Source organism: Carya illinoinensis, chromosome 6, assembly GCF_018687715.1.
Source record: "Carya illinoinensis cultivar Pawnee chromosome 6, C.illinoinensisPawnee_v1, whole genome shotgun sequence".
Classification (NCBI taxonomy): domain Eukaryota; kingdom Viridiplantae; phylum Streptophyta; class Magnoliopsida; order Fagales; family Juglandaceae; genus Carya; species Carya illinoinensis.
Window position 1 is genome coordinate 29,351,896 of NC_056757.1, and position 16,344 is coordinate 29,368,239.

The 16,344-nt window shown below is 32.7% G+C and overlaps 1 protein-coding gene and 1 long non-coding RNA gene across 2 annotated transcripts; one reads left to right on the forward strand and one right to left on the reverse strand.

The window, feature by feature from the left end:
- Window positions 1–204: 204 nt before the first annotated feature.
- Window positions 205–1,410, forward strand: LOC122312844. Its single transcript, XR_006243218.1, has 3 exons — window positions 205–517; window positions 627–1,055; window positions 1,265–1,410. It is a non-coding gene; the product is annotated as an uncharacterized LOC122312844 (long non-coding RNA).
- Window positions 1,069–6,660, reverse strand: LOC122312843 (phosphate transporter PHO1 homolog 1). Its single transcript, XM_043127489.1, has 14 exons — window positions 6,357–6,660; window positions 5,931–6,228; window positions 5,158–5,566; window positions 4,981–5,029; window positions 4,816–4,887; window positions 4,384–4,513; window positions 3,460–3,580; window positions 3,102–3,351; window positions 2,882–2,986; window positions 2,697–2,741; window positions 2,426–2,578; window positions 2,029–2,307; window positions 1,542–1,678; window positions 1,069–1,407 (listed from the first exon to the last, which is right to left on the reverse strand). Exons 1-14 carry the CDS (start codon window positions 6,579–6,581, stop codon window positions 1,317–1,319), a joined length of 2,364 nt encoding a protein of 787 aa, XP_042983423.1. The 5' UTR covers window positions 6,582–6,660; the 3' UTR covers window positions 1,069–1,316.
- Between the last annotated feature and the right edge of the window lie 9,684 nt (window positions 6,661–16,344).

A 16,344-nucleotide genomic window follows, 5' to 3' on the forward strand; every position in this document is an offset into this window, starting at 1 on the left:
TATTATTTATACACTCTTTTTAAGTATTTTTAAATGTAAATTGTAAAATATGAGATGATTAGGAAATGTAAGTAGTGATTATTTTTTATACAAAGGAAAATTATTTCTACCATTTCAAATCATCATCATTTTTCCAATTTATACCTTAAATTATTAAAACTGGTAATTGACATCTACAGTTATCATAACCTGGTAATTTAAACTTTTATTAATAGTTGAAAATCAAGATTTTGCTATTATTTGTATTATTTTAATTGAAAATGTAAATTACCCAACATTGATAATGTAAATTCGAAAAAGGGTATGGAACGATTGCTCTCTCACATATCTGTATATGGTGGATCAGTGCTGCAATTCTTAATCATCATTGCATTTTCCACAACTGATTTCCATAGTGTAAAATAAAGTGTATTTTGGTTCAGCCATTGAAAAATAGAAAAAAGAAGGTTGGCAAACAACGCAGGGCGCTTTGTTGCGAATCGCATGCCGACATCGACGAGACTGACTATTTGATCAAGTAGTTTTGATCTTTCTTTTCTCTTCTCCTTCTCTTTTTCCCCATCACTCTTTTTGGCTGATGACTGATTATTTCTGTCTATTAATTTTGACGATATTCCTATTTTCAGAATGGCGGAACCTTATCAAAAGCTTCCATTTCGCTTGGTTGAAGATCGATTTCTTTCTGTATTTTGTGTCAGACAAGACATGAAACGTAGAATGATGATTATTGATGAATTGAAGCCAAACACTTCCTAATTGAATGTTTTGCTTTTATTTTCTCTCATGTTTCTATGGTTATTTGCAGTGAAGATTTCTGCATCATTGCAGACAGCAATTACCTTTTTTTTTTAATCTATCAATAGGGACATATCTGATTTGTTTTTTTTTTTTCATTGCATTACTTATCTTAGTTCAGCATACTGCATTATAACTAATAATGTGGCTTTTTGTTGCAAATTATTTCCGAAAATGTATTAGCAGGGTGCCAAATTTATCTTCACAAAACAATGCCGTTTCAATCATGCATAGAGTCAGCAGCAGAGAAACGTATACATGTATGTACTTATGTGTCAACTAGATATTAACACGGCTGTGCTTTTGCATTAATTTCATCTTCATTGTTGGATAAGAATTTTGTATACAAGTATGAACCTTGTTCCCCTAATCCAATGAAGAATATGAAGAAAGCTGATGTCATTTTCCATCAACTTGAGTGAGGACAGCAAGGTTCCTTTCTAATGTGTTTTTTTTTTTTTTTTGGCAGAAAAGCATCTATAACCCGAATCGAATTCCATTAGGAATGTTGCCAACGGGCATCAATCTTGCTCGTCCACTTCATGAAAAGGCAGGGGTATTGTCTTAACTGCTCTAAACTTGCCTGCATTATTTAGATGCTCATTCTCCAACCTGGACCATTTGACCAATTGTTCATTAGAGCACTGAAAATGACGTGAGTTTTATAATTTCAATTTTAGTGTCACTGTGCACAAAAGGCCGTAGTGACAGAATACTGATTAATGAAAATCTGAAGGTCATATTACCTGAAAAAATTCCACAGCCCTCTCCTAGTGACTTCAAGGGCTGCTAAAAACAGGGTAGTGACTCTGTAGTCAACATGTACAAAATTTGAGTGGAGAACAGTTTGCAACCAAGCAAGCCTGAGAATCAGGTTTAATCCCTGCATCGCATATACCAAAGTTTCATTCAAATGTCTTTGAAAATGAAAGGGACTAAACCCAGAAAGTAATCAAAAAATTTATTGTCTGTTCTTATCTTGTCTTCAGTGGACTATTGTGAGAATATTACTTTCAATTGTAAAATATTTGTTATATGTTTAAAATATGTTCACTGTCCACCTAGTGATGTCTGATCTTGGTCATCTAAACTATCCGAGTGGATCGCCGAATCAGAATCACTTGGTAGGTGCTGATATCTAGGAGATGGAGGTCCCAATTGCCTGCCAATGGCCCGTAGACAGTGACTAATATTTCTGAACTTAAAAGGAGAGAAAAGGGCCACAGCATATACCATAGAGAAGTAGTAAATGATCTTTTGCCGAAGGATTAATTCATTTCTGAGCCACGGGTTCTTGGAATTCATTGTGAGTAAACCCCAGTCCTTTACAAAGTCCCAATACAACTGGTACACTGTTGCAGCACTGGACACGACCACAAGAAGACACAGCCATCCGACACTTCTTTCTTTCTCATAGGCTACCTTGGCCCCTGCTGCTAACATTGCTGATACATATTTGCCTAGGTTGACAAGGTGGCTTGTCTCTCCCTCATCAAACCACCGCCGAGCACACTGCAAGTTTAATTCAATAATTGTTTAAAAAAAAAGGAGATTAACAGATAGTCTGATTCAAGTTGTGAAAATCAAGAAACTAATTTAGGAAATGAAACTGGAAGAGTCAATACTGTACCTGCATTGCCCTCCAGTAATATGGCAGGAAGGAAACTGCATAAGCAAGATCCCGGTAATGCCTGGCCTTCATGCAATATCCATAGTCCCCAGTCTTATAGCTAGCAGTTATATAGTAACAAGCCACATATTCTAGATTCCTAAGCATTGGGACCTGTTCAGAAAAATAAAGGCATTTCAATATAGATCTGTGGGATATAATGCATCTGATAGGTAATTATATTATTTAAGGTTCATGACTTTTGTTGCTTTCATTTAGATCTGAAGCCAACCTGACTACAGAGTTGATCAGCCATGAAGAAGTCCAGCATGACAACCTGCAGACCATAAGATAAATGAATTAGAATAATGGCTTTTTGAAAGAGAATGTTTATATTATTCACTATTTCAACTATAAGCCTATTGGAATAATCTCACTGCGATATAATGATGCTGGAGTCTAAAAGTACTGCAGTACCTTGTAGAGAGGGGATAAAATGATGTTCCGAATCACGCGAAGAAAACAATAACGGCTTGATCGATAGAAGATATTGAAGGGGCACACGAGTAATAGCAAGAAGATCTGACATGTAGAAAAAGGTCAAGTTAATAGTCTGTTATCTGTAAGGAAGTGTATTGACCAGATCATAAAGGCCTATCCAACTACGGGTTGAGATGAAAAAAAAGAAAACAATTACCAATACGAGCAGGCCAGGTATAGCTTGGACTTGGCCATAAGAATACCCTTTCGTTAGTAGTGACAAATGAGCAAACATGACCCCCATGACAACAGTCAATGAGGTGGTACAGATTAAGAACACATCTCTGTACTTGAGCTCCTTGGTTGGGGTTAGCTCGAAGATGAAGCTGTAGTTTATACGAGTCTTTCTCCACGCAAAAACATTGCAGCCATACAGAAAGAAATGTAAAAACAGTAGGCTGAACATGCTGCAAAAATGATTAGTTTGTTTTATTAGCCGTGTTTAAAAAATAATGCAAATCTGATTACGCATAAAAGAAGGTGTTTTGAGAAAAATCTTATGTTTGGTCACTCGCCTGAATACAGGATAGACTGTTTCCATGTAAACTGATTGTGGCTCCCCTCTGTACACATCCATGATATGAGCCATGATAACATATCCGACAAAAAGTGCTAGGAAACATCCAGTGAATAGCCCTGATTATATTTGAAGAGATTAAGTGAGATTGTATCAATTCTCGTGCATAGGTAACGATGGAATTTTACCTTTTAATCCGTTAATAGATAATGATTTACAACAATGGAGCTATGCAAGGGTCAATTCCAAGACACCAAAGGTCATGGCCACATATGTTAAGCCGTTTACTTTTTCAGACCGTGAGCTATCAATCCACTTAAAACTAATAGTTGCTAGGGAGACCCTCTATAATTTTATGGCGTTCAACATCGCAGCCTGCAAGTCTTTTTTTTAAAGCAGTCGCAAAGGGTACACCCCAACACACTTCAACAAACTTTATGTGTACAGGATCATAGTGCAAACCTATGGTGGATTACAATAATGAAAGTTTGACTAGTTTAGGGTGTTTGATAGGAAGTCATGGAATCCGAGTGTCTAAAGCGTCATGCACAGGTACTAGCAGTCATTTTAGATGTCCATGCGACATTCTTGGTACCAGAGTTTGGAAGCTAAGGAGTACCTCCCTATAGTTGTTGTTGGGCTTTTTAGATTCATGTCTTCTACAGTTAAATTTGTCTCAAACATAACAATGGCTAGCATAGGACAGGTGCTTTGTCATCCACCCAAAAAAGTGGACCAGGCACTGGCCTTCATTTCAAAGTTTAGTGGCCTGATGGGTCCACGTTTTGGTTTCTTTAAGCCCTACTTGGTTACAAAAGTGAACAACCTTAAAGGCTTAAAGTTCTCCACCCATTGGCTGATTATTCAAATAAATATTTTTATTTTCTTTTATTCTAATTCTAAAATTTGGCAAGTAACTTACCAATGAAGAAGGTAACAGAGTGCGAGTCTTTATGCTGTTGTGGCTTGAGGTATTTCATGGCCTTTCTACGGTCTTCTTCAGCAAAGTGTTTGATAAACAGCTCCTCAACTTCATCCTCCAACTTCATCACCTGTCATTTCTGAGACTAATGAGCAAATTGAACATCTTCACTCTCAGACTGTAAGTGTCAGACAAGCATATCTGAGTTTGATTTATAAGAATCTAAGACCATTCGTCGTGCACATGTGGATTATAGGATCAATGGCCACTTGGCATTGTCGGGCAAATTTTCAGATGAAAGGATGGATGGTGGCCAACACCTTAACATGATCCATTCATAATATCATCCAAATATTTTTTCTTTACTGTAGAAATCATGATGAGGAATTAGATATTTCAGTTGGTAGTCTTTTATTTGGCTTAATGATTTACCTTGTCTGAACTGTCAAAATAGGAGCTCTCAACTACTTTGAGATAAATGGGAAGAACTTCTTTTCCAGTGACCTGGAAAACAAAACCAAGAAAATCACTTTTCCTTCGCATATGTCCACCAAAATGGAAGATTTTAAGAGACTTTAATGTCGACCATTTACATACCTTGTCGAACTTCTTTAAGATCTTCATAAAAGCAAGCATGTTCAACTTCCTGAAAATCATTTTGATTGTGGATAACACGTAAGATCCTCACTAAAATCAAAATCAAACAGTGCAGCTCTGGTTTTTTTTATGCAACTTTTGAACACTTTTTTAGCCTTGGAGGTTTGATTATTATACCTGTAGGTTTGTAGATAGCCCAATCCCTTGTGGAGCTCAACAAAAGCTCCTCTAATCATCTTCTCTGCGTGATGCAACTTTGTTCGGTTAATATGCAGCTTACTGCCTTCTGGACCGCATTCTTTTGCAGATGGATTCACCAAATCTTCCCAGATTAAGTAACTAATTGCCGAGAAGGTGCGAGAGGGTGTTGTCAGAGGAATGTTTATCTTCAAGTTCTTTCCTTGGTAATTGAAAACACGTCCAGAGAGTGTCCTCATTTTCCCATCTTCTCTTTTTATCCGCATCGACTTACTCAGGTCATCTGATCTAAGAGAATCTGTAAATGGCACGTCATTTTGTTCCGTGTCATCTGCTCTGTTGTCTTGCAGCTCTTCTTCTTCTATTCTGTCCTTGACAGATTCCTCATCTGCAGCCAAGTGACAAAAAATTAAGACACAGAATATTGACCATTAATCATACTCGTACTCGATTGTTTTGTTATATTTCTAGGCAAAAAGGAGCGAAAAATCAGAAGGTGGCTTATCATAACAGAACTCTTGTTTCAAATTACTATAAGCAAGAATTACAAAATGTGGGCTTGCATGAGAGGGAACATATTATAGAGATGCATATGTGCTTGTTTATTTGCAAATGGAGTGCGTTTTCATGCATGGCAAGTAAACGACTGGAATGGATTATCTGAAAATCCCTTTGAAATGATTACCAAAGGTCAAAGTTTAAACACCCTAAAAATAATTTTGATGGCAACTGAAAAAGAGTTGATTATGTACCACATGATATTGTGTATGAAATAGAGGCATCCTCAGAGGATTCCTGGGAAGCAGCTCCTTTGCCTCGTTGTTGCAATGCTGTTTTGAGCTCAATCAGGATCCCCAATTGTTTCTTCAAAGACTCCCCTCTATCCATGAACTCGTTTTCCTTAGTTTTGTAGAACTGATTCACTTTGTTAAGTTGGAAGTCCAAGCATGCAAAAAATTCTTTGGTAGCATCAGTATCTGCAAACTGGTCAAGGAGTACAGTCTCATACATATCCCCCTTGCTTGCTGATGAAGAGAGTTTCTTATGAACCTGATGGTAGATCACATTAGTCCATACACATCAATCAAAATGAGCATACACAATATTGTGAATATATATATATATATAATATGTTTGTTTGCTAAGTAGAGTAAGAAGAGATAAGAGAGAAATAATACTTGAATTGCCTCATGGTTTCTATGTCGGTGGCCAAATAAAGAGAAGTTCCTAAGAGAGGACAAGAGTGTGTTGGGTAAAGAGTTACTTTGTTGCTTGTTGGGTATGTTGTCACTGTTAAGAAGATGGATTTTTTTGAGGTCTTTCTTGAGTTGCCAATAATCAACAAAAGCTTCTTTCCATTCAGGAACGAGCTGACCTTCAAACTGCTTAGAGAACTTCACCATCTTCTCTCTCAATGCCCTGATCTCTGAGAGAAAAGGAAGTGGGTCTCTATGATGTGTATAGCCTTAATTGTGAGTGTGTTTCAATGGAACCCCATGATGACATTATATATATAAATATATATATGATGTGTAACGATGCTCGACAGCACATTCCAAAATATCCTTTGCACTTATACTGTTCTATGCTCCACCCACTTGAATGGCATAGTGGTGATCAGCTTTGCCGGAATATGACTGAGCCGCCACCGGATGTGACTTCTCAGCCACATGTTCTTATTAAGATTTTGAAAGCGGATTTGGTCATTTTGGTCAAACTCTATGTGTATGCCTAATTGATTGACTACCTAGGCCTTCTGTTCCACATGCATTAAGCATCAGATCAAGGGCAGTTTAGACACTTGATAAGCAAGCAATGCCCTAGAAGTCTCAAGAGCTGCTCATTTGAGGAAGAAGGCTTATTGGCTAAATAAGATGATATACACACACAAAGGTGAGCTCTAATTAGACCGGCCTGACTTTTTTAGTGATAGATGACTCAATTATTTTTCATCAAAACATTCATTATAAGCCATGGATCATGCCCTTTCTTTTACAGTATAAGTAGGAATGATATGTTATGTATTTGGTTAGTTCAACATGACTAGTTATCATGCTGCATATCGTCGGTAGTTCATCAGTGTCTGAACAATACAGTTGAATAGTACATCCACTACAACCAAGTTAAAATGGGGGAATTTGAGAAATAAAGCATTATTATGTACAAACATTGCTTGTACAGAGGGATGTTCCATCCCTTAACAATAGTAACCATACCCAATATAATGTGGCCATATATTATACACATCAATGTTTGACATTGGTCCATATACAGACAAACATCATGGGGAAATGGAAATTAAAACTCTACTTTCACTTGCTTTGCCTTTTGGGATTACATGCATATGAGAGGAAACTTTCTTCATTTTTTTTTTTTTTTTTAACATCAAACCATAATTGGCATTAATAAAAAAACATGGCCTTCAGCCATTACAATAGTTTTGATACCTTCAGCTTTTACACAATCAATATCAATTAATTCATGCTCCATAATCATAGTCTGTTGTGCCAATTGATGAGCAGCACCATTGAGTTCCCTCTTTAAATGTCAAGTTTTCCAAGTATTACCAGCCAATAGAGGAAACTTTCTTCATTTCATTTATAACTTAAGAGTTATTCTATTTTCAAGTTGGTATCCATGCCATTTAAATGGAAGTATTTGATTTGTAAGATTCAAATTTTGAAATTTCTCTTTCCAAACCAAATTCTGCCAAATAAGTATTTTATTAAGTGCGTTATACACACGAACTTATAAATAGAATTGTTCATAACTTAATAGTCTTGTACTCATGTGTATTAGATTTCATCATGTGCAAAAAACCATATGCAATTACATTATTATTTCTATTTTAAATACGCGGTTGCCAATTAATTTAATGGATTATTCCTATATATATGGTTAAAAAAGCAAAGTGGATATAATTCCATAATACAAAGTATTTAGGATAAGTGAAAACATCATAGAAAAAGAAAAAGAAATACGTATATAGTAAGAGATGCTAGCTAGTAGTTCCAGTAGCAATATATAGTTGTGGTTCTTAGAAAAGGTTCCATGTTCCTTAATTTCCTTTGTTCTATATCTCTATTGCCAACTTGTCCATCAACATGAGCATAGCTTCAAATCTCTCTCTCTCTCTCTCTCTCTCTCTCTCTCTCTCTCTGTGAGGCATAAATTGCAACATATCAGGTCCATAATTGTGGAAAATTGACAGCGTGCCTAAGGTGGCTGACTCAAAGATACGCCATTATTTGTTTTTGTTTGTTTTCGATCGATCTCTACCTATCAGGTCCCCCATTTCATATTGAAAAATACTTTAGCTATAAAAAAATTATATAAAAGTAAATTATAAACTGATGTAGCTTAATGTGATATGTCAGATTGTAAAGTTAATTACTTTTATTGTAAAAATTTTTACGAATTCCATTAAACTACGTGATCAGTTTGTAATTTTATTTTTATGTAATTTTTTTGTGTTTGTAATACTTCTCTTTCATATTTTATGAACATATTGATAGCTCCACAAAAGCCGAACACCTATAGTTAGAGTAAGTTTGGGGGTAGAGATGAAAATTTTGAGTTTATGATAAAAGTTTAAAATATTATTTTTTAGTATTATTATTGTTTTGAAATTTGAAAAAGTTGAATTGTTTATTATATTTTGTGTGGCAATTTGAAAAAATTGTAATGATGAGATGAGAATTCTCATTTATCAAACCTGCCCTTACCGATTGAACCTATTTTGGGGTTAAAAATCTACCCCATATAAAAAATAACTAAACTTAAATAACTGGATAATCATCTTCTCAAATTTTTATCCTGAAGTTTCATTTTATTTAATTAATGCATCTCATATCTTTTATAGAAATAATAGTTTCAATCATGATTGCATAAGCACCGCGTAATTATTTAAAAAAAATAAATAAATATCAGATTCACATTGAAAAAAATATATTTTTTTAATATATAGTAGACCACATTTTTTTTCAAACGACTATACAATACTTGCGCATTCCATAACTATACTTAACATTCCTCAACCAAATAGAGGTTACATTAATTAATATAATTGATAATTTAAAAAAATGTATATAATAATAGAAATTACAAAATGGCACTAATCATTAAAGAAACATGTATTTCCACGTATAACTACAGTTAAAGGGAGAAGAAAAGTTCACCCACGAGATTCAAATCTTTTGACCTTGGAACCAATGACAAGCCGAGATCGAAAATGGTGGTCTGATTCGGAAAGCACGTTTTGGGTGCGCCCACCTTGCACAGCGACCCAAACCCACCTCTCTCTCTCTCTCTCTCTCTCTCTCTCTCAAAAGCTTAATTATACAAAAAATTCTATAATCCATGCTACCATCGTATTTTCATCACATTCAATAAAATATGACATATTTATTACTATTAAATGATGATTTATTAGATACTTTTTTATCATTCAATGATGATAAATGTGCCACATTTTATTTAAAGAAAATAATATTTAAATCTCATTATGTTTTTATCATAAATTCTTAATCCACGGTACTAGTGTTTAGGGAAGTGTTACAGTTAAATCACCTGCAAATGTTACAATACACACTTTTGTCTACTTTGAACTCTCTGGACTGATCAACATTTTGTTTCATTTTGGTTCAACCTGCATGCATATTGCATCATGTTTCTAAAATTTGACCAACAGGGCATTCAACTTAGAGGAGTTGATATGATGCCACCAAAAAATAAATTATTCTATTATCAAGTTTATGCGTAGAACACATATGAATTTACATGATTTAAATAGAAAGATTTGATTTATAAGATTCAAAATTCAAAATTTATATTTTAAATTAAATTATACCACAAAAGTAGTATGTGTGGCGTAGAGACATTAGAATAACAATACTTCCAAAAAAAAAAAAAAATACTGACCAAACTAATTATTATTTAGAATGAGATTCCACTGCTCTTGAGTGTACGTACACTCTTCCAAGATAATACCATTCGGTCCCCTGCATGCATGCACGCAAACCGGTCCCTTAACGTACATTTATTCATGTAAGGTGAATAGGGTTCAAAACGAAACAAGGACGTTGCTACGTCCACAGAAGATCTACCGATCAGTGCATTTCTCTTTCTTTTTTTTTTTCAATTTTTCTTTTAACATTTTTTCAAACTATTTAAATATTTTTTAAAAATAAAAAAAATCACATATTCATTTAAAAACACTTACTTAATCACTAAGCAAAAAAAAAAAAATTAAAAAAAAATTCAAAACAGTTTTCGGTAAAAAATTTCGGTAATCCCTTTATGTGGTATTAGTGTTTTCCATGAAACAAACATCGGCCATCAGATTAAAATTCTCATCATTCACATATGGTTCTAATTAATTGATTATGACATCGGCCCTGAAATATTTTATATTCCCTAGGATATCCAGGAAATTCCTAGCTAGCTGATCATATCATATCAAACTCATTTAAAGGAGGTTATCCCACGGCTTTAATTTATGAAAATGCATGCATGCAGCCTGCAGCCTCCTTGGATGTTAATTGGACGGAAAACATGCAAATCCCTTCATTATTATATATTCTCTTATATATCATGACAATTAAGCTAGCTAGCTAGGGCATATACTGAGTAAGTACTCTTCATATATATATCTCTAATGTGGATGGGTGCTTGGTCATATTTGTACAGCAGTAGGCCGTAGTGATCATCTTGGATTTTCAATCAGGAGGCAGGCATATGCTCTACTTTGCATCTTACTTGAAGGATCATATATACCCCCTAATTGCTTGGTAAAAGGCCTGTAAGGGAGATTTGGTTCTTGCAACTGTCAGCTTTCTAAAGAGTTTTTCTTTAGGGAAATAGATAAAATGCGAAAGGTATATTTGAATGGAGATTTTAGTGAATGATAAATTAGTACCGCATGTTGGGTTTGAGTATAATGGAGGAATATATGAATTCTAGTAAATAAATACTTGCTCTGATACTATATTAAATCATAACAAATTATTTTAAAAAGTTAAGTTGATAAAATGAGATAAATTTAGTCATATAATTTATATTCTAATTACATGATTAGGCATGTTTGCATAATTAGATAATATAAGATGAAAATTATCAAAACTTCTCGTAATATCTTTCACAAACATGACTCAAACACAAAACATTTTTTACTTTCAAATTTTTAATTTTTCATCCAATTATTAGAACTTTTATACAAATTAAGCACAAAACACAAAAATTAATACAATTTTTTCAAACTTCAAAACAAAAATAATATTAAACATAATATTCAAACAAATTTTTAAGTACTTATTCAACTTTTTCTCTTTGATCATTTCTCAAAATTACCCAATAAAATATTTTAACTCAAGTCATTTCACTATTATTAATAGAATTTATTCACAGAATTTTGAAATATTCCAAGGGTACTCCAAACAAGTCCATAGTTTTAGTTATTAATTAATAGCAAAAGCATTTATTCTTTTGCAACGTCGTGTTGATTAAGAATCTCAATTTTCTAATTGGAGCATATATAGTGGAATAGAAGATAATGAAAATGGTCAATTGGATTGTGTTGATTGCACCACATGTCGACCATTTAATTAAAGATACTAATTAATTATACAGGTATATAGTATATGGGTTATTGTCTTGTACGTTCTTAAAGTTATATATATACACTTCTTATTTTTTAATTCGAAAATTCCCTTAAGATCATCAGTGTATCTGAAAACCTGTATGTGAGTGCTTTATGCGATTAATTATATATAGAACATATTGACAAGTACGAATCAATATGCTTGTAGCTTTCATGGTACGTAGGTTGATTCCTACCTAGTCTCCTAGAACTTAATTCATGTTTTAAATACTAGGGAACATTATGGTCAAGCGAATCAGAATAAATGTTTTGATATGAGCAGTCACTTAGATCGATTTGTTTTGTCATCTTCTGTTCTTGTTTTCTATTTCAAACGACAATTATGAGAATCTACTGTAGATTATTAGGTAATTAAGATCAAGGGCGCGCAGGCTGGAGATAAGTAATACATATATATATATATACACACACATATAAAGATTCACGATCAAAGATTTCTGAAGAAAGATAGATATACAAAGTGGATCCATATAATATTTATTCAACATTTAAATGCTAAACTTTTTGCTAAAGGGCAAAGAATATTACAAAAACTTTAAACTCCCCAACTTAGAGGCCGGATCATCTTGAATGTCGCGCTACAAGAAAAATGGCATTTTGCGACCAATTTATAGCGGCGAAAAGACTATTAGCAACCAATTTATATATCGCATGTTGGTAATTAAGGAAAAAAGATAATGATCATCTGGTGGCATGCACTCTTAAGTATGTATATGCATGCATGCAGTATGATGGTCGTGCCAGCATGCGTCTAATCCTCAAATATTACTTCTGGTGCTCTTTGAAGTATAAAGTCTAAGTCTTGTTTGTTTTCATAATTATTTTTATTTTATTTAATTATTATAAATTTTTTCATACAAAATAAAATAAATAATTCAATCTTTTCAAATCTTAAAACAAAAATAATATTAAAAAAATATATTCTAATAATATTTTATTTAATTTTTAACTTTTATCTCAATTCTTCTTTTCTCATATGTGAAAACAAATGTGATAGGCATAAATATGACTTAGAAATTTTCTTTAATAATCTCAAAGAAAGAGAAATTCTCAAACATGATGACTAACATATATAAAAAGAGAGGGGGGGGGGGGGGGGGGGGGGGGGGTTATGTGTACATAGTTTGGTGAATTTCCATCTTGGTAAACCCTTTCCAATACGGCTATATATATATATAGATCTAGACGGATTGAAAATGATCGAATAGACTCGATCTTGGCTCTTGCAAAATGGGGGTGGCAACTTTGACTCTTTCTCGTACACATCAATCGGCAAATGACAACATTAATTACAATCTGCAGAAGGATTATGTTTATCTGCATGCATGCATGCGTGGTGCATCATGCGTCATCGATCATGTAATGGTTTCGTGTACGTACGTACGAATTATTATGAGACAAAAAATAATAAGCTGGATAAGATTGCTTGATTTCTTGCAGATTGACATTGATATATTTGAGCATGCATGTTGATCTAATTAGGTTAAATTAATCATCTTGCGTAATCTCTAATCTTAAATCTCCTGCGAATGTATAATTAGGAAAACACCCACTACATGATCGACGTGGCTAGCCTTTGCTGATCATGGCATGAATTGCGCCACGTTATAATTTAAAACGTGATCATAACTCCATTAATTTATATATCTTGCAGCTGCCTATTGGATGGGCTGTCTGAAACAATGGATTCGTGAACCTATTCGATCGCGATATGGATCGCAGCCAGAAAGTTTAGTGGCGTACGTATAGAATATATAATCGATTAAGCATCTGCTATCCACTAAAATAGTAAACCAGGTACCCCTGCATTATCCATGCATGTCGCATATATGCATGCATGGCTAGCTGAGCAAGCTGCGCGCAGAAGAATCATGATCAACTTGAATGATATATGTATTAATTAGGTGGACTATCTAATTAATCCATCATGCATGTTTAAGCAAATCTAGTTGGATGATTCATTAAGCAATATTCTTTTAATTTTCATTGTTTTTAATTTAATTCCCTTAATTAAATAATAGCTTGTGGGAATTTTATAATAATATTGTGTCTAATAGTCTAAGCAAAGGATCATGAGGTGCATGCAAGTGGACTATTAATTTGTCATTATCTGCTAATTGGCCGGTTATCATTCAAATAATTTTCCTTTTGATAATATATAGTTGCCTCCACGAATATTCTTCTAATCTAATTAAGGGTAATCGTATGCATAAAACCTTTTTAATGATTTTATTTTAAATTGATATTACGTTTATAAAATTAAAAATTAAATAAAAAAAATTGATCGAGAAGTGCTATAGATAGTCAAAAAAAGATTTTACAAAAGTAAACTTACAAAATGATATGGTTCTATATTATCCGTTAGATTTATTTTACAATAAAATTAATTTTTGAATCTAACTGATCACGTCAAATCATGTCAATTAATTGTGAGTTTAGAAACCTTTTTACAATTAAAACAGTTCTAAAAAATTTAGCAATTTTATGAAGTACAACAAATAATTCACCTAATTCTAGCTTGACAAAATTATGAAATTCTAAATTAGTTTGTCGATTCAGCTGATGAGTTAATTCATAAACGTACGAAGATCCATGGAGTAAAATATATTAATCTACAGGCAAGTTTAGAATACATATGGATTTCGAAGGAAAGATTTGGATTTGAGCCTTTAAAATCCAAATCTGGACACAAACTAAAGTTTTAATTAAGTAGTTTGGATTTGGGTTTGAATCAAGTTCATGAAATAAAACTAAAATCTTGGATTAATTCAGGTTATATTTATAAAAGAGAATTCAAATCATTCTACCAAATAGATTACAATGAAGTTCAAATCTAATCATTTCTGAAATCCTTTCAAATAATAAATTCTAAAATCAATAGATTTTAAATCAAGATATTTTAAATTCGTTTTTTTTCAGAGATTAGATAAGATGAGTTGAGATTAAAATTAAAAGTTGAATAAAATATTATTAGAATATATTGTTTTAATATTTTTTTTGTATTAGGATTTGAAAATGTTGAATTGTATATTTTACTTTATATGAAAATTTGGAAAAATTGTAATGATTAAATGAGATGAGATATTTTGTAAAAGTGAATTTTTTCTACTAAGATAAAAAATTATGGTCATGTTAAAAAAACTAATTATGAGTATGGTGAATATGGATGTTGAAGCCAAGATTTCAAGTTTCGTATAATTATATATCTACACATGAATTTTGATGATAACAAATGAATTCAAAAAATAAATGAGTCTCAAGCTTAAGTTATCTACACAATAAAGCTAAGCACACCAAGAAACAAGCATGAGCAAGAAGGGAACAAGTTCACATTAAAGTCATAGAATAATGTTGTAAATCTCTTAACAATTTGAAATTAGGATTAAGGTTCAAAATTAATATTTTATCATAAAGCATTAAAATACATTTTCCACATGTGCATGAATATTTTAAAAATTAAATTTGAAAATTTTGAAAGATGATTGATTATCATCTTTCACATGTGCATTACATGATTAAAGGTTTGAACTTTGAAAATATTAAAGATGATTGATTGTTATCTTTCACATGTGCATGTTTTATTTGAATATTTTCAAAAGTGATTGATGTTTTTTTTTGACTTATGCAAAAGGTAGATGCTTTTGTTTGAAAATTTTAAAAATTAAAATGTGCTACTTTTGTCATATACAAAAAGTAAAAAGATTAGATTTGAATTTTTTGAAAAGTGAATGATATTATCTTTGACATGTGAATCTTTTTAAATTTGAATATGAAGTTTCATATGCCTATAAATAGATCATTTGATAGTTTCATATTCACAACACCAAGAGCATATAACATTCATTTAAAACTTTCATTCTCTCTTATCTAAGTATTGAGTCTTAACCCTTATTCATTTTGAGAGATATAGTTTACGCTATATTGTTCTTATTTCACTTATTGAAGAGTGTTTTCTGATAACTTATCCGCTATCAGCTCTTGTATCAGTAAAAGGGTGTGTATAACCCTTGTGCGTGTAGAAAGTGTTTTACACAGGGAATAGTTGAATCACCACGTGTAAGGTGATTGCAAGTGTAGAGGGTGTTCTATACGGATCCTTTGTAGCGGTGTTGTTCAAATATGTAATAGGTTTCTATTTCCACCTAAATGAGGTTAAATAGTAAATTTGGAGATTTTCAAGGTGTAGCTTGAGGCGAGAACGTAGGCAGTGAGGCTGAATCTCATTAACATACTGAATCTGCTTCTCTCTTACCCTTACTTTTTATATTTATTGTTGTTTCGTATTTTGTTTATATTTTATATTGTATATTTGATTTATAATTGTTATTTTTTTAAATATAACTTAATTCACCCTCCCTCTTGTGTTAGTAATTTGGACAACAAATGAAAGTATTTTTGGAATGAGTTTTGCTACTCATCATTCTTACACATCACACTTTTTTTTTATTTAATTCTTCTTAAATTAATTAAATTCTTTTACTCATCATCTATACAACACACATTAGGTA

Excerpts from the sequence above, each read along its gene's own strand:
- LOC122312843 (XM_043127489.1), bottom strand. The coding sequence starts at position 6,581 with ATGGTGAAGTTCTCTAAGCAGTTTGAAGGTCAGCTCGTTCCTGAATGG. Across the intron at positions 5,567-5,930 it reads TTCATACACAATATCATGTG|ATGAGGAATCTGTCAAGGAC; the intron begins GTACATAATCAA and ends ACTTGGCTGCAG. Across the intron at positions 1,408-1,541 it reads GGGCTGTGGAATTTTTTCAG|GTTGGAGAATGAGCATCTAA; the intron begins GTAATATGACCT and ends CAAATGGTCCAG.